The sequence below is a fragment of the Pongo pygmaeus genome, chromosome 18 (genome assembly GCF_028885625.2).
Source record: "Pongo pygmaeus isolate AG05252 chromosome 18, NHGRI_mPonPyg2-v2.0_pri, whole genome shotgun sequence".
Taxonomy (NCBI): domain Eukaryota; kingdom Metazoa; phylum Chordata; class Mammalia; order Primates; family Hominidae; genus Pongo; species Pongo pygmaeus.
Genome location: NC_072391.2, coordinates 25,727,328 through 25,749,882, shown reverse-complemented (window position 1 = coordinate 25,749,882; position 22,555 = coordinate 25,727,328). Strand labels below are relative to the sequence as shown.

At 46.2% G+C, this 22,555-nt stretch overlaps 1 protein-coding gene across 1 annotated transcript in view; it reads left to right on the top strand.

The window, feature by feature from the left end:
* VWA3A (von Willebrand factor A domain containing 3A) overlaps positions 1-22,555 on the top strand; it is a 63,394-nt gene that overhangs the window by 7,306 nt on the left and 33,533 nt on the right. Inside the window, exons 5-15 of the mRNA XM_063654065.1 lie at positions 1,020-1,144; positions 1,242-1,319; positions 4,276-4,330; positions 10,270-10,368; positions 11,697-11,803; positions 16,170-16,295; positions 17,451-17,559; positions 17,805-17,870; positions 19,597-19,722; positions 21,685-21,820; positions 22,234-22,337. Of these exons, the coding sequence (XP_063510135.1) occupies positions 1,020-1,144; positions 1,242-1,319; positions 4,276-4,330; positions 10,270-10,368; positions 11,697-11,803; positions 16,170-16,295; positions 17,451-17,559; positions 17,805-17,870; positions 19,597-19,722; positions 21,685-21,820; positions 22,234-22,337 (1,131 nt within the window). The remainder of the gene's footprint in view (positions 1-1,019; positions 1,145-1,241; positions 1,320-4,275; positions 4,331-10,269; positions 10,369-11,696; positions 11,804-16,169; positions 16,296-17,450; positions 17,560-17,804; positions 17,871-19,596; positions 19,723-21,684; positions 21,821-22,233; positions 22,338-22,555) is intronic.

Sequence of the window (22,555 nt, the reverse complement as noted above, 5' to 3'; positions counted from 1 at the left end):
TCCATGTGATAGAGAGCTGTGTTTCCCTAGATATGCGACAGGGACCTATGATTTTAGGTGGTGCCTTTCAAGGGCAGGACATTTGTTAGCATAGAATCACATAATGAGAAATTAATCTTGCCCGTCAGTCCTCTCACTCCTTCATGGAGATGGTCACAGTTTGGTGCTAGTTTAGAGGGACAACATAGTGCCATGGTTAGAAGCATGACTTGAGCTTTACAGCCTGGGTTTGAATTCCACATCTGCCACTTTTGAGCTGGATGTCCTTGGACTGATTACCTAAATTATCTGTACCTCAGTTCCCTAGTCAGCAAGTTGGGGTTATCATAATGAAACCCACTTTGTAAAATTAAATGAGTTAATGTATGGAAGGTGCTTAACATGTAATAAGTGCTATCTAAGTATTTGCAGTAATTATGAGAGTGTTTTTCACACTTCTTCAACACAAGCTAATTTCCCTTTGATACAGAGGGCCCAGCAGGCCTCAGGCACAGAACTTAAGGCAAGGTCGCTTGAGCCCAGAACTTCGAAGCTGCAGTGAGCTATGATCACACCACTGCACTCCAGCCTGGGTGACAGAGTGAGGCCCTGTCTCTAAAACGGACAAACCAGGGAGCCGGGTATAGCAGCCCATGCCTGTAATCCCAGCACTTTGGGAGGCCAAGGCTGGTGGATCACTTGAGGTCAGGAGTTTGAGACCAGCCTGGCCAAAATGCCAAAACCCTGTCTCTACTAAAAATACAAAAAGTAGCCAAGCGTGGTGGTGCACACCTGTAATCCCAGCTACTCAGGAGGCGGAGGCAGGAGAATCACTTGAACCTGGGAGTCAGAGGTTGCAGTGAGCCGAGATCATGCCACTGCACTTTAGCCTTGGTGACAAGAGTGAAACTCCGTCTCAAAAAAAAAAAAAAAAAGATAGGGTCAGTCTGAGTTGGCACCTGTTGGGTATCTGTGTGAAGGGAACCTCTTCCTTCCCTCTCTTTCCACTTCGCTGTTTGACTCTGGCTTTTGTCTTGCAGAGGCTGCAGGGGAGCGAGACCCAGTCTTCAGATTGGGAGGACACTGAAGACTGGCTTTCGGCTCACAGTTTGAAGTGTCAGAAACTCACCTTGGCTGACCTGATAAGCCAGGGCACAGAAGTGCTGTAAGTCTGAAGCTGTTCCCCACACCCCCCACAGCTGCAGTGACACATGCAGTCCCCTGGGCCCGAGAGACCCCCTCATAAGGCTTTGCTTCTTCAGGGAGGAGGGCACCAATGTCGTGCAGAAAATACGTTTCTCCACCCAGATCATCCGCCACTTTGAATCAAAGCTTTCTGAGTAAGTATGTTTCTCACTGTCCTCCCAACACCACAGAGCTCAAGAATTATGTCATTTCAGTCCGGGCATGGTGGCTCATACCTGTAATCCCAGTATTTTGGGAGGCCGAGGCAGGTGGATCACTTGAGGTCAAGAGTTTGAAACCAGGCTGGCCAACATGGTGAAATCCTGTCTCTACTAAAAACATTTTTTTAAAAAATTCGCCAGTCCTGGTGGTGCATGCCTGTAATCCCAGCTACTCGGTAGTCTGAGGCAGGAGAATTGCTTGAACTCGGTAGGTGGAGGTTGCAGTGAGCTGAGATCACACCATTGCACTCCAGCCTGGGCAACAAGAGCATAACTCTGTCTCAAAAAAAAAAAAAGAAAAGAAAAAGAATTATGTCATTTCAGTAGCCTGGAAGTAACTTTGTTCAAACAGCAATCTCTGTGGGACCTTGGGCAATAGAGTGGGACCCTGTCTCAAAAAAAAAAAAAAAAAAAAGTCTACCACCCAGGGAGATGAGCAGGTCTCTTCCCACTTCTAGCCCCAATTTCCCCTTTTCTCAGATAGAAAGGTTGGACCAGATCAGTGTCTCTTAGCCTTTTCAAATCCATAGTCTAGGGCCAGGCATGGTGGTCCATGCCTATAATCCTAGCACTTTGAGAGACCAAGGTGGGAGGATCACTTGAGCCCAGAAGTTCGAGGCTTCAGTGAGCTATGATCACACCACTGCACTCTAGCCTGGGCAACAGAATAAGACCCTATCTCTAAAAAAATATAAAATGAAATCCATAGTCCCTCGGATGACACAGCTTCATCTGGTGTTTAATGGTTAAGAGTAATGACTTCCAATGTCAGACTGATTGCATTCATACCTTTGCAAATATATGCCAAAAACATGCATGCATCCCCACTCCTAAACCAGATTTTGATAGCACATGTGCATTAGTCCATTTTCATGCTGCTGATAAAGACATACCCGAGACTGGGCAATTTACAGAAGAAAGAGGTTTAATGGACTCACAGTTCCACATGGCTGGGGAGGCCTCACATTCATGGCGGAAGATGAAGGAAGAGCAAAGGGACATCTTACAAGGCAGCCAGGAAAGAGAGAATGAGATTCAAGAGAAAGGGGTTTCCCCTTATAAAACCATCACTCTCAAGCCAGTTAACCAAAAGTCAATTGCTAAATGGCCATTCATGGAATGACCAGTTGCTTAAATTTCTCAAAACCATTTAACTGTAGAATTTATAGTAACTTTTATTAGGTTGGAAGCTTAAACAGGTTTTAAAGAATTCTGCAATGTCTTGGTTTATCAGTTTTAATTGTGAATCCAGTATTTTAAGGAATGTTCAAGTCTATTTAACTAACTGGTCATTTGGCAAATTGAATTTCAGAGGATTGGCTTTCAGTAAATTGACTTCTGGCAAATTGACTTGGATAGAATCCTGTTGTTACCTTCATGTTGGAGATGGTGAAACTGGGGCTCAGAAAGGTTACCACACCTGTCCAAGGTCACACAGCTAGTAGATGGCAGAGCTGTATCTCAAACACAAACATATTTTATTATAAAGCTCATCTTCAGCTGGGCACAGTGGCTCACGCCTGTAATCACTTTGGGAGGTCGAGGCAGGAGGATCGCTTGAGTTCAGGAGTTCGAGACCAGCCTGGGAAAAATGATGAAACCCCAACTCTACAAAAAATATATAAATTAGCCAGGTGTGGTGGTGTGCATCTATAGTTCCAGCTACTTAAAGGCTGAGGTGAGAGGATCATCTGAGCCAAGGGAGGCTGAAGCTGCAGTGAGCCATGATCGTACCACTGCACTCCAGCCTGGGCAACAGAGTGAGACCCTGTCTCAAATAAAAAGAAGAAGATAAAAATAAAGCTCATCTTCTTATCTCTATTCATAACTTATATATCCCTTATGACTCTACCACCCACTGCCCCATGATCTCATTTCCAAAAACCTTTTTTGTCCCTCTCTAGGCCCCCAAATCTCACCTGCCCTCAGTAAGAACAAGTCAATTAAATTCAAGTGACCTAGTCCTTACCTTGTGCACATGACATATGCTAGTCTCCAACCAGTCATTGCAAGCCAGGCATGCAATAAGACAAGTTCAAGAAGGTCCCCCAGCTACTTTTCAGAAACTAGGTTTTTTGTTAACCAATCCAGTAGAAACCATTGCTTAACTGCCTCTGTTGTGCCTTTATGATCAGTTTCCGGGAGACTAGGAACAATTTCTTCTGAGAAGACACAGATTTGAGCAAGTGCAAGGGTGGTCTTCCAACTTTCTCATAAGAACACCCTCCCCCACCCTCCACAGACCTGCCCTCACTGGGCAGAGTGAGCACAGAGTGAGTGAGCTATGTGGAGAAAGGAGACGAGGTTAGATGAGCAGGTTGAAGTCCGGGAGGGCCTGATTCCACCCCTTGATCCACCAAACCATTGTCATTTATCCTGTGCACTGTGTCACCAATAGAGCAGCACCTATACACTCGATCCCTTTCACAATCCCCTTATACCTAGTGCCCTGGCAAACAAGTATCTTCAGTTTTGTCTTTCCTCGATTTTGCCCAGGCTTGAGTGCAGTGGAACAATCATAACTCCATGCAGCCTTGAACTCCTGGGCTCAAGTGATCCTCCCACCCTCAGCCTCCTGAGTAGCTGGGACTACAGGCATGCACCGCCATACCCAGCAAATTTTTTTATTTTTTGTAGAGACAGGGTTTCACTAGATTGCTCAAGCTGGTCTTGAACTCCTGGCCTCAAGTGATCCTCCCACGTCAGCCTCCCGAGTAGCCACGACTACAGGCGTGCACTACAGTGCACTTAAAAGGTTCACCACCTTCTTCCAAGAACCTATGCACATTAAAAAAAAAAATTATTCATACCTGCCTTTTGTGTATGTAAGTGGCTGTTGCTCAGTGATGACGCTGGCCTTGGGTGATGAGTCTTTCTGATGTCTTGACAGCACTATTGAAGTCTATCAAGAGAGAATTCAGTGGCTCACAGAAAACAGCAAGAAGGTAACGGGCATAGATTTCATTCTTTGCCCCCTTTCACTCATTCCATCTGTATTTGTTAGAACCTTTTCAGTTGCAAATGATAGACCTCCAATGCAAATTGCTTAAGCTAAAAAAGGCATTTACAAACCTAAGTAAATGAAAACCCCAGCCACAGCTGGATCCAGGTGCTCAGATAATGTCACCTCTATGCCTGTGGGCTCTGCTTTCCTCTGAGTTGGTTTTATTTTCGGGACATCTCTCTTCAGGCATAGGAAGGTGGTGATCAGCAGCTCCAGTAAAAAGGGACTTCACTTCCTGTTCCCTGCACAACTTCCAAATCCTGGGATTGACTCTCATTGACCAATTTACACCAATCATCATAGCCAAGGAGAATAAATATACTATCACTATTTGACTAGGCCTGGAACTAGTGCTCACTTCTGAGGCAAAAAAATAAAATAAAATAAAATAAAAGACGGGGGGAAGGGGAAAGAGACTGGGTTAGCCCCCCAGCCCTCATGGACTGAAAAAGAGAGACAGATGGTTGCATGTGGAAGGCCAGAGCACTGTTACCAGAACGGGGAATGGGTGCTGGGCAGGTGAGAATGCAGATGTGCACTAGGCATTTGACTTCAGACCTGCAATGAGATTTAGAAGACTAAGGCTGATCATCTGGATATCACTTTTCTTAAAAGTTTGATTAAGGGCTGGGCATGGTGGCTCAGGCCTGTAATCCCAGCACATTGAGAGGCCTAGGTAGGAGGATCACCTGAGGTTGGGAGTTCAAGAGCAGCCTGGCCAACACGGTGAAACCTCGTCTCTACTAAAAATACAAAAAATTACCCAGGCGTGGTCGTGCAAGCCTGCAATCCCAGCTATGCAAGAGGCTGAGGCAGGAAAATCGCTTGAACTCAGGAGGCGGAGTTTGCAGTGAGCCGAGATCATGCCATTGCACTCTAGCCTGGGAGACACAGTGAGACTCCATCTCAAAACAAACAAACAAACGAAAAAAAAAAAACCTCACAAAAGTTTGATTAAGGGCTAGGTGTAATGGTGCACACCTGTAGTCCCAGCTACTTGAGAGGCTGAGGCAGGAGGATTTCTTGAGCCCAGGAGGCTCAAGGCTGCAGTGAGCTATGATTTTGCCACTGCACTCCAGCCTGGGCAACAGAGCAAGACCTGTCTTTAAAAAAAAAAAAAAAAATTTTTTAATTAAATGTTTTTCTCAGATCTCAAGGGTAGAAGAGTGATCATGGGCAAATGAATGCTTTGATTTGCTTTCTTATTTGTTTTAGCTTAATTGCCATCAACTGGCACTTTTCTGGCTTCCCGTTTGCTTCCACCTTAGGCACAATCTTCAACTCTTGCTTTAAACCCTGGGAAAAGCAGATGCTAAAAGTCATGCTCCCTACTCCCAATCCCCACCTCTACCCAGATGCAGATGCTAAAAGTCATGCTCCCTACTCCCAATCCCCACCTCTACCCAAGACCAGTGGGTAACAACATAGTGCTAAGCCTGCCTGTCCCACCAATTCCAGGCTGTGGTCTATACCTCAGATCCAGAACCTCCTTCACTCGCTTGGACGAGTTGAGTCAGCAGATGCTTGTCTGCGGCTATAACTGGACCCTTCTGGTTGCCCATGGTAACAGGCAGAGAGACCTCAGGGGAATGAAATCCTCCCATACTCCATAGGCATCCGCATAGGGCATGCTGCTCTTACCCACTCACCTCCACTACCCCATCCTTGCACCTTTGTCAAAGTGGGCGGGGATTGATAGCCCCTTCTTCCTGCCACCCCTTTCTGACGGAGCTACAGAGAAACCATGGAAGATCCCAGGGAAGCGATCACCTGTAAATCAGCTCACTGGGTCCCTGGGTGTTGAGGCAGGCAGCCTGAGGTGATGGCCAGATAATCGCTGTTCCCTGTTCCTGCTCTGCTCTGTCACTAAGGCCCTAGAAAGTGGCCTCGCTTCTCTGGATCTGTGTCTGCAGAGGATAAAAGGAGAAGTTATAAACCAGTGGCATGCAGGCCAAATCTGGCCCACAGCCATTTTGTTCTGGGCTCCCTAATTTTAACTATTTTTCAAATTAGTTGTCAAGGTTTTTAAAATCCTGGTATTTCACGTTTATGTCTGCTATCAGACTTCTCTTGAAAAATGAGAATATCTGGTATTACCAGGCTCCAGTTGCCTCTTATGTACTTGTCCAGTTATTTCTATGGAATAAATGTCTAGAACTTCAATGGCTAGGTTTAGGTAGTGAATATTTTCAATTCCAAAAGCTGTAAAGCCCTCATGGCAGCTTGTTTTTAATTTAAAAGAAATAGAACTGGCTCTAGATTTCAACTTCTTGCCTCCAGATTGGCAATACTCTGGCATATTTGGGTCATGAATTCAACAAACATGTATTGAGTGATTATTGTATATCAGGCACTGTTCTAGGATTGAGACTACCAACGTGACCAGTACTTGCTGAAGGAATGGTTCACTGGGGGGGAAAAAAAACATGATCAATACTAAGGTCCCGCCTTCATGGAGCTACGTGCTGTAAAAAGACACAAAGCTGAGTAAGGGAACAGAGAGTGGAACAGGACTATTTAAATGGAATGGTTGAGGCCGGGCGTGGTGGTGCACACCTGTAATCCCAGCACTTTGGGAGGCCAAGGTGGATGGATCACTTGAGGTCAGTAGTTTGAGACCAGCCTGGCCAAAATGCTGAAACCCCGTCTCTACTAAAAACACAAAAATTAGCCAGGCGTGGTGATGGGCACCTATAATCCCAGCTACTAGAGAGGCTGAAGCAGGAGAATTGCTTGAACCCAGGAGGCAGAGGTTGCAGTGAGCCGAGATCGTGCCACTGCACTCCAGTCTGGGAGACAGAGCGAGACTCCCTCTCAAAAATAAAATAAAAAATAAATAAATGGAATGGTTGAGGATACTCACTCTGAAGAGGAGGCATTTGAACAGGCACCTAAAGAAAGTGCGGGGGTAAGCCCTACTAATATCTTGGGAAGAATGTTCCAAGCATAGGAGACAGCAAGTCCAAAAGTCTTGAGGCAGGAACGAGCTTGGTATGTTCAGAAGCAGCACATGGGCCAGTGCAGCAAGCACAGAGTGAGCTATGTGGAGAAAGGAGATGAGGTTAGATGAGCAGGTTGAAGTCCAGGAGGGCCTGATTCCAAAGCTGAGGGCTTTAACAAAGCAGGGGAGTGACCTGATCCGACAAGTTTCAAAAGAATCACTCTGGCTGCTGCATAACTTGACTGCACAGAGGGTAAAAGTGGAAACAGGACAACCGCTCTGGGCGAGAACAATGGAGGCTTAGACTCAAGCTCTAGGGTCGACAGAATGAGATATGGTAGATTCAACACATGGCTGGAAGGTAGGACCAGCAGAACTTGCCGATGGATTGGATAGGTCTGGTGCCAGAGCGCCTGGGCCAGTGTTGAATGGCATTTCCTGAGATGGGAAAGGCTGAGGGAGAAACAGTCTTGAGGAAAACCGAGAGGTCTTGTTTTGGACATGTGAGGCCTGAGGGACTTAGTAGACATCCAGACAGAGAAGCGGAGCAGGATGTTGCGTACACAGGTCTGAAGTTCCAAGAGAAATCTGTTTGAAGATGGACCTCAGATAATCATTAGCATTCAGATGGTATTCAAAATCATGACACTCAGATCACTTAGGGAGTGATCAAAGAACAGTGGTTCTCCACCAGGGGTGATTTTGCCCCACGGGAACATTTGGCAATGTCTGGAGACATTTTTGATTGTCATTGCTGAAGGAGAGGGGTTGTTACCTACATCTAGTTTATCAGCGGCCAGGGATGCTGCTCACCATCCTGAAATGCACAGGACAGCTCCCTACAACAGATAATTATCCAGCCCAAATGTCGATAGTGCCAAAGTTGGCAAACCCTGGGGTAGATAAAGAAGAGAGTGGCCGGGCACGATGGCTCATGGCTGCAATCTCAGCACGTTGGGAGGCTGAGGCTGAAGGATCTCTTGAGGCCAGGAGTTCAAGACCAGCCTGGGCAATGCAGTAAGACCCTATCTCTACAAAAAATTTAAAAAAAATAGCCAGGTGTGGTGGCGCACACCTATAGTCCCAGCTACTTAGGAGATTGAGGCAGGAGGATCACTTGAGCCCAGGAGTTCCAGGCTGCAGTGAGCTATGATTGTGCCACTGTGCACATGGAGCCTCTTGTTAAAATAAAGACTCTAATTAGGTAAGCCTAGAGTGGGACCTGAGACTCTGCATTTCTAACAAGCTGGGGGATGGTGATGCTGTCGGCCCATGACCCACACCTTCAGAAGCAAGTTCCTAGGGCACGCCAGTATTGTGACTTTGGAACAAGGAGGAGGGGCTCTCTAGGAAAGGAAATTAAGAAAATATGGCCAATGAATAGAGGGGAAAGTGGGAGAATATAGTGTCCTGGAAGACACGTGTACTAAGTGTTTTAACTTGTTAAATTCTTGACACAGTCAAACTGTGCTATATGCTACTCAGAGTTCGAGAAAGTCAAGAATTTGGATTTAACCCTTGGGCTTGGCAAGACAAAGGTCATTGATCACCTTGACACGTGTGGTTTCAGAGGAATAGGAAGGTGAGAACCTAACTTGAATGGGTCCCCGGGAGGTGAGGACGTGTGGCTAAGATGGAGAGCAGAAAAATGAAACAGCAGGAGGGAGAGGTGGCATACTGAGAGGTCTATATCTTTTTTAAGATGGGTGATATTATAACCTGTTTGTATGGTGATAGAAATTATACAGTCAATAGGAATGGATGATCCAGGAGAAGGGATGATCACAGAAGCAGAGTTCCTATTTAGCAAGAGAAGATCCAGTAATGCAAGTCAAAGGTTAGCCTAGACCATTGCTGGTTGGCCTTAGATGCATTTTAACTGGAAAAAGGTGAAGTATGTAGGGCTATGGGCTGGTAGGTCAGTAGACTTTGCACGGAAAGATTTTTTTTTAATTCTCTCCAATTTGTTTCTGTTTTCTCAGCAAAATTGGAGGCAAAATCACTTGCTGGGAGAGTACAGAAAGGGAGTGCTGGAGGTGTGAGAGAAGGTCTAAAATATTCTCTGAGAGCAGAAGAGTGAATTCAACAGGAAAATTACATATCCAGTAAAGTAGAATTTAAGGAAAAACACCGAATGGAACCTACTGCCCCTAGAGAACTATCAATTTCATATGAATGAAAGTTCCAATCCACAATGCAGCTATAACAAGATGAACACTTATGTGCAGAGTCAAACAGCATTGACAAGTAATACAGACAGTCCTTGACTTAGAATGGTTCAACTTAGGATTTTTCCACTTATGATGGGTTTATCAGGACGTGGCCCCATCATAAGTCAAGGAGTAATAACTGTAGAGTAATACCATTTAGAAACATAATTAGAAATTTGGATTTGGTGGCACATGGCTGCTTGAGCCCAGGAGTTTGAGACCAACCTGGACAATATAGCAAGACCCCATCTCAAAAAGAAGAAACAAGAAACATAATTAGAAACTCAGAGAGATACCATTGCAGCTGGCAAACCTAACACATCTGCCTTTGATTGATAGAGTAGGCAAAAAATAAATAAGGATATAGAGACATTAAATCAGATAAGCTAATATAAATAGCCATCAAATTTTATATCTTCAAACAAAGGGTGCTTTTCTATAGTCTCCAGATTTTCCACAATGACCATGTATTACTTCATAAGATTAGACAATAAATATAAGGGGAAAAAACTTATAAAGAAGAGGCTGCCACAAAATAAAAGCAGATCATGCCCAGAGCTGAAGTCACAACATTGGGTTTTGCTTTTCCCTTATAAAATGGGGTTTCCTTCTGCTGCTGCTTGTTAGTGGTGAGGGAAGTGTTCGCATCACTGCATTGCACAGAGCAGCTCAGTGTGGGAGACACACAGACTTGCACTGGCTGTTTCCAAATGCCCTCTTTGGTTTTAGGCATTTGGCCTCGTCAAAGGGGCCAGAGTCAGCGTCCTCATAGATGTGTCAGCCGTCAGCAGTGGCCCTCAGAAAGAGGAGTTCCAAAAGGACCTCATGGTAAGTCTGTCTGGCACAGAGAAACACATGGAACCACCCACCACCCCCAGCCTTTCCTTCCTGAGCTTGCTGACTAGCTTGTTTATAGCAAATGCAAGATAGGGTGTCTTATAAAGAACAGTTCACACTTAATTAGCACCTGTGGTTAGAGAACTATGTTGAACTGTGCAAAACCCAACCACAGAGTCATTTTCGGTTGTAGTGTGAACTTCCAGTGTTCTCAGCACGACAGTACCTGCCAACCAGTCTTTGACTCAAGAGCTTCCATGTTTCCCTGGAAAGAGGATGTAAAGTCTCCTGCATAGCACAGCACAGGGCTTCTGGCCTTTTCTGGATGGAGGAGATATTCTGGTTTCTTTGGAGTTATGGTTCCCATTGGATACTCACCAGCTCTAGCTTGAGAGCAGTGAACAGACTGGTGTTGCCCATTGCTCCATCCCCAACTCACATCCATAGCAGAGAAGCTAAGAACTAGAGTCAGATGGCTGGAGTCAAATTCCAGCCACCTCCACCAATTCCAAGCTATGTGACTGCGTTAACTAATCTCTCTGTGCCTTACTTACCTCCTCTGTAAAATGGGGATGATAACAGTGGCTACCTAGGGTTGCCATAAGGGTAAAAGGAGCTTGTTCAAGTGAAGTGCTCAGTGAGAAGTCTGGCCTAGAGAAAAAGCCTCTGCAGCGTGATGTGATGTGGATGGGCTATTTTCTTACGGGTACCATGGCAGCAATAGCCTGTTGTATTTTGTACAGGTCCTGCAGAGCCTTTATGAGGCTCAATGTGGGGCTGTCCTCCAGACTTGTCCCCTGTTCCTGGTCTCAGTGGATGTCAGGGGACAGGTGTCAGAGCAGGCTCCCCCTTCATGACAAGTCCTCAGAACAGAGTTTCCAAAGATCCCCCAGGTGGAGTGGTCTACTATTAGCCAGGGCAGAGCTCATGGGGGTGGCTTACAGGTGGAATTTCTAGCTGGCCAGGAAGAAGAGGAGAAGTTATAGATACTCACCAGCTCCATCTCCAGCTCACATGCCTTAGAGAGAAACCACTGCCCCTGACCTCTGTCCTCCCTCTCCGGGTGCCACAGGTAAGAACCAAGGGTCCAACAATAGCACGTGCTGAGATGGCAGCCCAGATGCTCATCCCACCCACAGGAGGCCCGGCAGGTGGGAAGCAAATGTTGGCTTGGGGCTGGCTGCTAAGCCCAGCCTCAAGCAGCCCTATTTCAGCACAGCTCACACCCAGCCCAGAGGGGCTGGCCAAGGCAAGAGACGCAAAGCCAGGCTCCCCATTCCCCTGGCTGTGGGAGCCAGTGACGTCCTTTTGTCCAACAGAGCCTCATCGATGAACAGCTGAGCCACAAGGAGAAGCTGTTTGTCCTGTCCTTTGGCACCAATGCCAGGTCCCTCTGGCCAGACCCCATGGAAGTCAGCGCCTCCACGTGAGTGGCTTTCCTGCCCGACGGTGATGTTCACTTGTTCATTTTCCTCCCTAACCAGCAGAGTCTTTATTGAATAATTCAACTGCAAACCCCAGGACCCTACTAGATAAGTGAGTACAAAGAGACAACTCACAAAAGCAGAAACAATTTTTGGAAAGATGGTCACCCTCATGAGCAGTTCATAAACTGACAGATAAGGTGACCAAAAGACACTATTTTTATCCAGCAAACTAGCAAAGATAGTTTTATTATTGTGAAAATAACACATGCATGTTTTTTAAAAATTCCGACAGTATGAAAGGATGATAAATAATAGCAAATGAGTCTCCCTGTTTTTTGTTTTTTGTTCTTCAAGACAGGATCTCATTGTGTCTTCCAGCCTGGAGCGCAGTGGCACAATCATAGCTTATTGCAGCTTTGACCTCCCGGGCTTAAGCAATCCTCCCACCTCAGCCTCCTGAGTAGTTGGGACTACAGGCGTGTGCCACCACACCCTGCTAAGTTTTTATTTATTTATTTAGACAAGGTCTCTTTTGCCTAGGCTGAGGTACAGTGGTGTGATCTTGGCTCACTGCAACCTCCACCCCACGGTTTCAAGTGATTCTCGTGCCTCAGCCTCCCGAGTAGCTGGGACTACAGGCGTGTGCCACCACACCCAGCTAATTTCTGTATTTTTTGGTAGAGACAGTGTTTCACCATGTTGGCCAGGCTGGTCTCAAATTCCTGACCTCAAGTGATCCACCCACCTAGGCCTCCCAAAGTGTTGGGATTACAGGCATGAGCCACCACACCCAGCTAGTTTGTTTATTTTTGTAAAGATGGGATCTCACTATGTTGTCCAGGCTGGTCCTGATCTCCTGGCCTCAAGCACTCTTCCAGTCTTGGCCTCCCAAAGTGCTGGGACTACGTATGTGAGACACTGTGCCTGGCCCAAAACAGTTCCTTATATCCACTTCCACAAATAATCTTTGCACACACATGCATCTGTGTGTTTACCTTCTTATTTTGACATAAACAGGACCTACATAACACTGCTCTGTGCCTTGGCTTTCTAGCTGGTCTTGAATCTCTTTCTCTGTCAGTGCATACAAATCTACCTCATTTGTTTTAATGGCTACATAGTATTCTACTGCATGGATGTCCTTTAGTTGGGGATTTCTAGCCTGGGGTTTTTTTGAGGGATAGGAGGGAGGTATGTAAGAATTTCTACTTATCCAGTGAGTAGAAATTTCTTTTCCCTGAAGGGAATGTCCTCGATCACCCACCACGTGTTGGTTACCATACTAGGTACTTTGCATAGATGATTGTATTTAGTATATAATGGCCACCCCATGGAATAGGATTATTATCCTCATTTTGCAGATGAGGAAACACAGACTCAGGTTAGGGAAGATGCCCAAAGTGGCAGAGCCAGGATTGGATTCCAGATCCTGGGAAAAGGCACATGCTTTGGCCAGGCCCAGTTGCTCATGCCTGTAATCCCAGGACTTTGGGAGGCCAAGGTGGGAGGATCGCTTGAGCCCTGGAGTTTGAGACCAGTCTGGGCAACCCAGTGAGAACCCCATCTCTACAAAAAATTTAAAAATTAGCCCAGTGTGATGGCATGTGCCTATAGTCCCAACTACTCAGGAGGCTGAGGTGGGAGGTTTGATTGAGCCAGGGAGGGAGGTCGAGGCTGCAGTGAGCTATGGCTGTGCTACTGTACTCAGCCTGGGTGACAGAGAGCGACCCTGTCTCCAAAAATAAAAAGTTTTAAAAAAAAAGAACAAAGCATGTGCTTAGATTTCTAGGAGGGAGGCCCCCTCGCCAGCACTAGCTGTAAAGAGGGGCCCTTCCAGATAGAGAAATGTCCACTTCTGGCAGCTCTGGCTTTGAATCCCAACCTCAACAGTCACTGGGTGGTCTTGACAAGTCCCTTAACTCTCTCATTTGCAGAACAAGGCCAATCCTACCCACTCTTCACAGGACTGTTATTAAGATGAAATGAAAACAAAGTACCTGGCTAGTGCCAGGTACTCAATGAACGAGAGTGTTTTTTACTCTGATTTCCACTTTAGGTGGAGCAGTGACCCCTGGGTTGTTATGGATAGCAGCCAAAAGTTCTGCATCTTCAGGAACTCCTAGAATTCTCTTGTTATAACCCTATGTCATATCTTTACTATGTGTACTATTGTTTATTTTATTTTATTTTATTTTTGTTTGTTTGTTTGTTTGTTTGTTTTGAGATGGAGTCTCACTCTGTCACCCAGGCTGGAGTGCAGTGGCGTGATCTTGGCTCACTGCAACATCCGCTTCCTGGGTTCAAGCAATTCTCCTGCCTCAGCCTCCCAAATAGCTGAGATTACAGGTGTGCTCCACCATGCCTGGCTAATTTTTTTTTTTTTGTATTTTTAGTAGAGACGAGGTTTCACCATGTTGGTCAGGCTGGTCTCGGACTCCTGACCTCAAGTGATCCGCCCTCCTTGGCCTCCCAAAGTGCTGGGATTACAGGCATGAGCCACTGTGCCCAGCCTACCATGTGTACTATTGTCGATTTTTCTTTACTTCAATTCTATTTATTTATTATTGAAAGAAACTTGTTTTGTTTTGTTTTGTTTTGTTTTGTTTTGTTTTGTTTTGTTTTTAAGACAAGGTCTTGCTCTGTCACCCAGGCTGGAGTGCAGTGGTACAATCATAGCTTACGGCTATCTTAATCTCCTGAGCTAAAATGATCCTCCAGCCTCAGCATCCCCAGTAGCTGGCACTACAAGGGTGTGCCCAGCTAATTTTTTTAATTTTTCCTTTTTTGTGGAGATGGGGTCTGGCTATGTTGACCAGACTGGTTTTGAACTCCTGGCCTCAAGTGGTCCTCCCACCTCAGCCTCCCAAAGTGCTGGGATTTGCAGGCATGAGCCACTGCTCCTGGTCTGAAGGAAACTTTCTATCAATACCATAACTGAGAAGCTCATATCACTTGCATGATTATACTTCTATATCATGCAATTCTATTTCTATAATTAGAAAGCAACCATATATCTTTCTTTAATGGCTCTGAGAAAAAAAAAAAAGAAAGCAGCCATATAAATAAATATGATGAGAGAAAAACAGTGGTTTTAAATTCCAGCTTAAATCTATTGGCTAGAGAAGGCGCTAGACCTGGGACTTATTCTCACTGTTCAAAAGGGAGACTTGACAGTTATGATCATGAAAGATGAACTTATTAGCACCACACTGAGATTTTCTCTTTCAGATTTTTGATTTTTTGAAGTAGAAAGAGCAGACCTCTTTCACTAGTGCTGTGCAAAGTTTTAGCCAAGAAAGAATCAAGTTAAGTTATTTTTCTTCTCACCAGTTGCGTGTACCCTAACCCATGTGGGACATAGCCACACAGCCATAAAGCTTTCTCTTAGAGCCTTCTTAGGGTCGCGGAATTAACTCCATGCCTCCTGTTGAGGGCTGGCTCCCAAGAGAGTGGGTATGGGGAGGAAGGAACTCAGCCCCAGACCCTCACATGGCACAATTTCTAAAAGCTCAGATCTTAGAGTCAGACCTGGTTTGAAATCTCAGTTTTAACAGTTGCTTACAGTATCACCCTGGGCAAGTCCTAACTCAGTTTCCTCATCTACAAAATGGGAATAAAGGTACCACCTCAACAAGTTATCATTAGGTTTAAACAAGCTAATATTTGTCCTGGGCCTGGTACCTAATACTACAGGCCAGGTGCAGGGGCTCCAGACACCTGTAATCCCGCTGTCTGGGAGGCTAGGGAGGGGCACCTCCTGAGGCCAAGAGTTCAAGACCAGCCTGGGCAACACAGTGAGACCCCCATCTCTACAGATTTTTTTTTTTTTTTTTGAGATAGAGTCTCACTCTGTTGCCCAGGCTGGAGTGCAGTGGCAGTGGCACAATCTCAGCTCACTGCAACCTTCTGCCTCTGGAGTTCAAGCAGTTCTCCTGCTCAGCCTCCCAAGTAGCTGGGATTGCAGGCATGTACCACCATACCTGGCTAATTTTTTTTGTATTTTTAGTAGAGATGGGGTTCACCATTTTGGCCAGGCTGGTCTTGAATTCCTGACCTCAAGTGATCCACCCACCTCGGCCCCCAAAAGTGCTGGGATTACAGGCATGAGCCACCATGCCCGGCCCTCTACATAAAATATAAAAATTAGCCAGGCAGGATGCCACATACCTGCAGTCCCAGCTACTTGGGAGGCTGAGGCAGGAGGATCGCTTGGGCCCAGGAGTTCGAGGTTACAGTGAGCTATAATTGCACCACTGCACTTCAGCCTGGGTGACACACAGCAAGACCTTATCTTTAAAAAGAAATTAAAATGAAATTAAATACAAGCAGTCTTATAATTAGGTTGCCATTGTTGTCTCCCCCCAGCCTCCAGGAACTTAAGCTCTGGGTAAAGACACTGCAGCCTGATGGAGGCAGCAACCTGCTACAAGCTCTGAAGAAGATCTTTACTCTCAAGGGCCTGGATTCCCTGGTGGCCATCATGAGAAGCTGGTAGGTCTTCTTTCCTAAGCAGGTGACATACTACATGAAAAGGACTGAAGAACCAAACCACTTTTTGAGAAAAGATTGGCTGGTCACAGTAGCTCATGCCTGTAATCCCAGCACTTTGGGAGACCAAGACAGGAGGACTGCTTGAAGCCAGGAGTTTGTGACCAGTCTGGGCAACACAGTGAGACCCTATCTCTTAAAAAAAAAAAAAAAATTAGCTGGTCATGGTTGTGTGCACCTGTAGTCCCAGCTACTTGGGAGGCTGAGGCAGGAGGATCGCTTGAGCCCAGGAGTTTAAGGCTGCAGTAAGCTATGATTGTTCCACTGCCCTGTAACCTGGGCAACAGAGTGAGACCCAGGGAAGGAAGGAAGGAAGGAAAGGAAGGAAGGAAGGAAGGGAAGGAGGGAGGGAGGGGGGGAAGGGAAGGGGGGAGTGGGGAGTGTGAGAGAGAGAGAGACAGAGAGAAAGAAAGAGAGAAAGAGAGAAAAGATCATCAACCATGGCTCTTCACACATACATGAGGGAGGGATCGCAGTCACAGGCAGAAAGAAAGAAAGAGAGAAGAAAGAAAGAAAGAAACAAACAAACAAGAAAAAAGAAAGAAAGGAAGGACAGGAGAGAGCAAGAAAAAGGAAGAAAGAATGAAAGAAGGAAAGAAAAGAGGAAGGAAAGAAGGAAGAGAAGGAAGGAAAGGAAGGAAGGAAAGATGGAAGAGAGAGAAAGAAGAAAGAGAGGAAGGAAAGAAGGGAGAAAAAAGAGGAAGGAAAGAAGGAAGAGAGGAAAAGAACGAAAGAGAAAAAGGAAAGAGGGAGAGAGAGAGAAGGAAGGAAAGAAGGAAGAGAGAGAAAGAAAGAAAGAAGGAAAGAAAGAAAGAAGGAAAGAAAGAAAGAGAAAAGATCATCAACCATGACTCTTCACACACACGAGGGAAGGACTACAGTCACAGGCCACCCATCTGCAGAGGAGGCAGAGGGCAGACAGGCCTGCAGTCCACCTAGCCCTGCAGTCCACCTAGCCCTGCATCCACATAGGTGACCTGGGACACAGGTGGCCAGTTAAGAATGGGTAGATGTTCCTTGGGAATTACCATTTTGCTCTGGAATGTTCTCAAAGTGGTCTGACCTGGGGTGCCCACTTCTTTTCTGCCTTCTCCACAGCCCAGATCAGCCTTCTGAAATCCTGTCTGACTACATCCAGCAGTCCACCATGGGAAGAAACCTCATCATCCACTTCATCACCTACAGATGCGATGATCAGATGCCCCCTGTGAGTTTCCCGAGATTCTCTGAGGTGTCCCTTGGCTTTGGTGGTAGTGAGCTGGGCTGGCCTTTGAGGCCTCATGCTTGGACAGGCCCCTGAGCTGTGGACCAGAATGCACCTGTCCTTGTGCCTGGGTTCTCCCTTTGGTAAAATGGGAAGCTTTGGATAATTGGGAGGTTCAGTCACAGAGAAGGCTTACTGGAATATTGGTGTTGCCCTAGTGAGGGCTGACCCTGGCCTCATCCCTGCAGGCTGTCCTGAAGAACCTCGCAGAAGCTGTTAGGGGCTACTACCACTGCTACAGCCCAAAGATGGAGGTAAGCCCTTCTGCCAACACGTGGCCCCTCTTCTTCTCTCCTTGTCTGCCTCCAAGGTTGTACCCAGGAGATCTGGGCCAGGACCACACAATACACTTGTTTCACCTTTTCTCCCTGTCCCCACCTGTATTCAATGAGGTTACACAGGGAAAATCAGGTTAGAATGAATATGTGGGAAGACCAGGGACAACCTGAAGTCACAAGAGATGCTTTGGTCAGCCTGTATGATGCATTGATTGCATGCCTGGGAGCCCAGAGGCCTTTGAAAGCCCTGCCTGCAGAATCCTCAGTCACTCTCCACTTGCCATTAATATAGGCCCCAACCTAGCTCTCCTCCCACCAAAGCACTAAGTCTGAATTGCCTTGATTTTCTCTCCTAGATCAGCTCCTGCTACTGCAGGGGACCCACTGCAGAGCAAAATGAGCAATCCATTCTGTACCGATCCATCCATTACTGTCCTTGTCCCAGTTAATAACTAGACATCAGCCACCCTGTGTTCACAAGGGAGGCAACGATTAGCAAACATGTGTGTAGATCCATTTGGAAGATTAAGAATGCAATCATCTGGTCTCTCCCAGGCTGTGTCTTGCCTACCACTAATAACCATGAGTAAATGAGTGTTTGCATCTCACAAGTGAATTCAAAGGTCGCAAGGTCCCTGCTTTTCATAGCAGGGAGCCAAGCTCAGGCAGCACTCTATCTTGATACTTCATCATCTAGACTCTGTCTGTAGGTGACTCAGTCTACAGAGGTTAGAAAGGTAAAGTAAATGACTGAAACTGACTGGTTTAAGAAACATTTTATCTTAAAACCTGTGGCTTGACCAGGCATGGTGGCTCATGCCTGTAATCCTAGTGCTTTGGAAGGCCGAGACAGGAGGATCATTTGAGGCCAGGAGTTTGAGACTAGCCTAGGCAATATAGTGACAGCCCATCTCTACAAAAAATTTAAAAATTAGCCTGGTGTGGTAGCACATGGCTATAGTCACAGCTACTCAGGAGGCTGACACAGGAGGATCACTTGAGCCCAGGAGTTCGAGGCTGCAGTGACCAATGATTGCACCACTGCACTCTAGCCCGAGTGACAGAGCAAGACCCTTTCTCTAAAAATAATAATAAAATAAATAAATTATTATTATTATTATAGCCATCCTAGTGCATGTAAAGTGTTTCTTTACACTTTTACAGTTAGAAAACTCTTCAATTGTTTTAAAACACAGCAGGCCAGGCTGGGTGGCAGTGGCTCACACCTGTAATCCCAGCACTTTGGGAGGCCGAGGCAGGCGGATCACAAGGTCAGGAGATCGAGACCATCCTGGCTAACGCGGTGAAACCCCGTCTCTACTAAAAATAACAAAAAATTAGCCAGGCGTGGTGGCGGGCACCTGTAGTCCCAGCTACTGGGGAGGCTGAGGCAGGAGAATGGCATGAACCCGGGAGGCAGAGCTTGCCATGAGCCGATATCGTGCCACTGCACTCCAGCCTGGGCGACAGTGCGAGACTCCATCAAAACAAACAAACAAACAAAACACAGCAGGCCAATTGCACAAACGGAGCACAGCACATCTGCAGGCTCTGTCTGGCACGTGGGTCTCAGTGTATAAGGCCTGGTGGAGAGAGTCTGACCCTCTGCCTGGGCATTGGCCTGGCTGCTTGCCCCTTCCTGGGTTGGCCCCTGCGGGTAGCCAAGTGAATCCGGATGTCTGATTGCTCTTGCCACCCTCAGCACTACACCAGCCGGGACATGGATGAGCTCCTGGCAGAAATTCAGAAGGCCCAGAGCCTCCTCAGCCACATGCAAGCCCTGCGGCACAGCAGCCCCTGTGAGGCGCTCACCTGCACCATGGAGGAGGTAGGTGGTGCGAGTGTCAATTCTGGGGCCTTCTCCCAGCAGCACTCAGCTGGCCTCGTTCCCGTTTCTCACCTGTTCATAGAGGGCACAGCTGCCGGTGCTCGTCACTTCCTAAAATCGAAACAAGGCAAGGCCCACCCTCCATTGCACCCCAGAGTTCTGAGTTGGGTGGGCTGGGTGGGCCCACCATGGTGCCAGAAAGATTCTGGTGGATTTACTAACTGTAAAATTTATTTCAGAGAAAGACCAGCAGGCTCCTGCCACCCCCTCTGTCCTGTCACTGTCCCCTCCCTTACCCCCAGTTTGGAGAATGATGAAAACCTCAACCACCCAGAATAGGCTGCCTTGAAGAGAGTCATTCTCACCTCAGCCATGGCTCACACCTGAAATCCCAGTGCTTTGAGAGGCCAAGGCCAGAGGATCGCTTGAGTCCAGGCATTCAAGACCAGCCTAAGCAACATGGCAAAACACCGTCTCTACAAAAGATTAAAAATTAGCAAGGCACGATGTCATGTGCCTGTAGTCCCAGCTACTCAGGAGGCTGAGGGGGGAGGATGATTGAACCTGGGAGATTGAGGCTGCAGTGAGCCATGATGGCACCGCTGCAATCCAGCCTGGGCAACAGAGCGAGGCCCTGTCTCAGAAAAGAATTTTAAAAATATATAAATACAATAATAACAATTAGTATTAGAATTATAATAGTTCTTGGCCAGGTATGATGGCTCACGCCTGTAATCCCAACACTTTTTGAGGCTGAGACAGGTGGATCGCTTGAGGTGAGAAGCTCAAGACCAGCCTGGCCAACATGGTGAAACCCTGTCTCTACTAAAAATATAAAACTTAGCGAGGCATGGTGGCAGGCACCTGTAATCCCAGCTACGTGGGAGGCTGACTCAGGAAAATCTCTTTAACCCAGGAGCCGGAGGTTGCAGTGGGCCTAGATAGCGCCACTGTACTCCAGCTTGGGTAACAGAACAAGACTCCATAAAAGAAAAAAAATAAAAATAAAATAATTTAAAAAAAAAGAATTATAATAGTTCTCATTTATTAAGTCCTCATTATGAGATAGGCACAATGTTCAATTATTTAAATGCTTTATCTTAACACTCTGAGGTAAGTATATTATTACTTTTTATAGATAAGGAAACCGAAGTTAAGAGGTTATATAACTTGCCTAAGATTGCAGAGATAGAAATAGATTGAGTTTGGATTGAACCCAGGTCTAAGGCCCAAAACCTTGCCAAGAGTTTCCCAATATGAAGTGCATGTACTACTTGTAGTTTGCAAGATGATTTTAGGTGGTGCCTGGATTAATGTATTTTTTAAACGGTATCTATTTAAAACTAGCTCATTATGATCATCATAGATCTTCTTTCTAAAATTGTGAAAGGGATTGAATTTTTAAAATTAAAGAGAATAAAAAGCATTAATGTTACATATTGATTCTTAAAATATTAATAATAATACAGTAGTACTCAGATATAGCAAAATTCATGAAGGCAGTGCTCAAATCTAAAGTTTGGGACTTGCTGTTCTATGTTTTACTTATACATTCGCTATGTAATTTAACCTCTCAGAGCCTCAGTTCTTTACTTTGTAAATGTGGCCACAGGGTGGCCAGGTGGGGGCTCACTAAGTGATTTGCTGCAGGAGTTTTTAGGGGCGACCTGTCATCTTGGAGTCCATGGTGCTGATCTTCATAGTAAGGTTAGGGAAGGAGCCAGGAGCATGGGCCACTGTGAGAGCAAGCGAGTTGCTGGGTACTCCTCCCTCTTCCCCTGGAAATACCAGAAATCTCCAGAGAAGGGGAGGGGATGATGGAAGGGAAAGGCAAAACTGCCTTTAATCTATCAGGGAGTGTTTAAGATGCTCTACTTGCATTGACTGGGTGGAGGTTGAAGGCTGAGGACTTTTCAGCTCTAAAATATGATTATGTAATGAGGGCTTTCTCATTTAATTTAGATTTCCACAGAGATTACAAATGGGCCACTCATAAGCCTCTTGCCTAAACCCCCAAAGCATGACTCTCCTCTCACCATTGAGTTTCCAAACTTGGACAAGACTTCTGCAGAGTGGCTTAAGGTCAATGGTCTGAAAGGTAAATCTCCAAAGAGGGCAGAACCCAGGAAACAGATGACTGACTAAAAGGCTTGAATCTGGCCGGGCACAGTGGCTCACACCTGCAATCCCAGCACTTTGGGAAGCCAAGAAGGAAGGATCAGTTGAGGCCAGGGATTTGAGACCAACCTAGGCAACATAGCAAGACCCCATCTCTATAAAAAATAAAATTAGCTGGGCTTGGTGGTATGCATCTATAGTCCCAGCTACTCAGGTAGGCTGAGGCAGGAGGATACCTTGAGCCCAGGAGTTTGAGGATGCAGTGAGTTATGATTGTGCCACTGCACTCCAGCGTGGGTGACAGAGCAAAACCCTGTCTCAAAAAAATTAAAAGGCTTGAACCCTTTGGAGCTTCCCAGGCAGTGCCTCCAACCTCACAATTTATTTTTTCAGCCAAGAAATTAAGTCTATATCAGGTCCTGGCACCCAACGCATTCTCTCCTGTGGAAGAATTTGTACCTATTCTCCAGAAAACAGTATCATCGACTATCCATGAGGTAATTCAGATTCATAATTCTCTCCAGTCCTCTGCAGGAGAGCTCCCTTGTGGTTTTTCCCACTTTCTTATATGTTCTGGTGATAAGAATCACCAGGGATTCAGGCTTCCCACCCAGGACCCTAGAATGCACATCAAATCCACTGTAGCTGTTGGTTTTCAAAGATCTGAAAATTGAACTTGGGAGATGGGGCAAGAGGCATAAATCAGGTACCACGG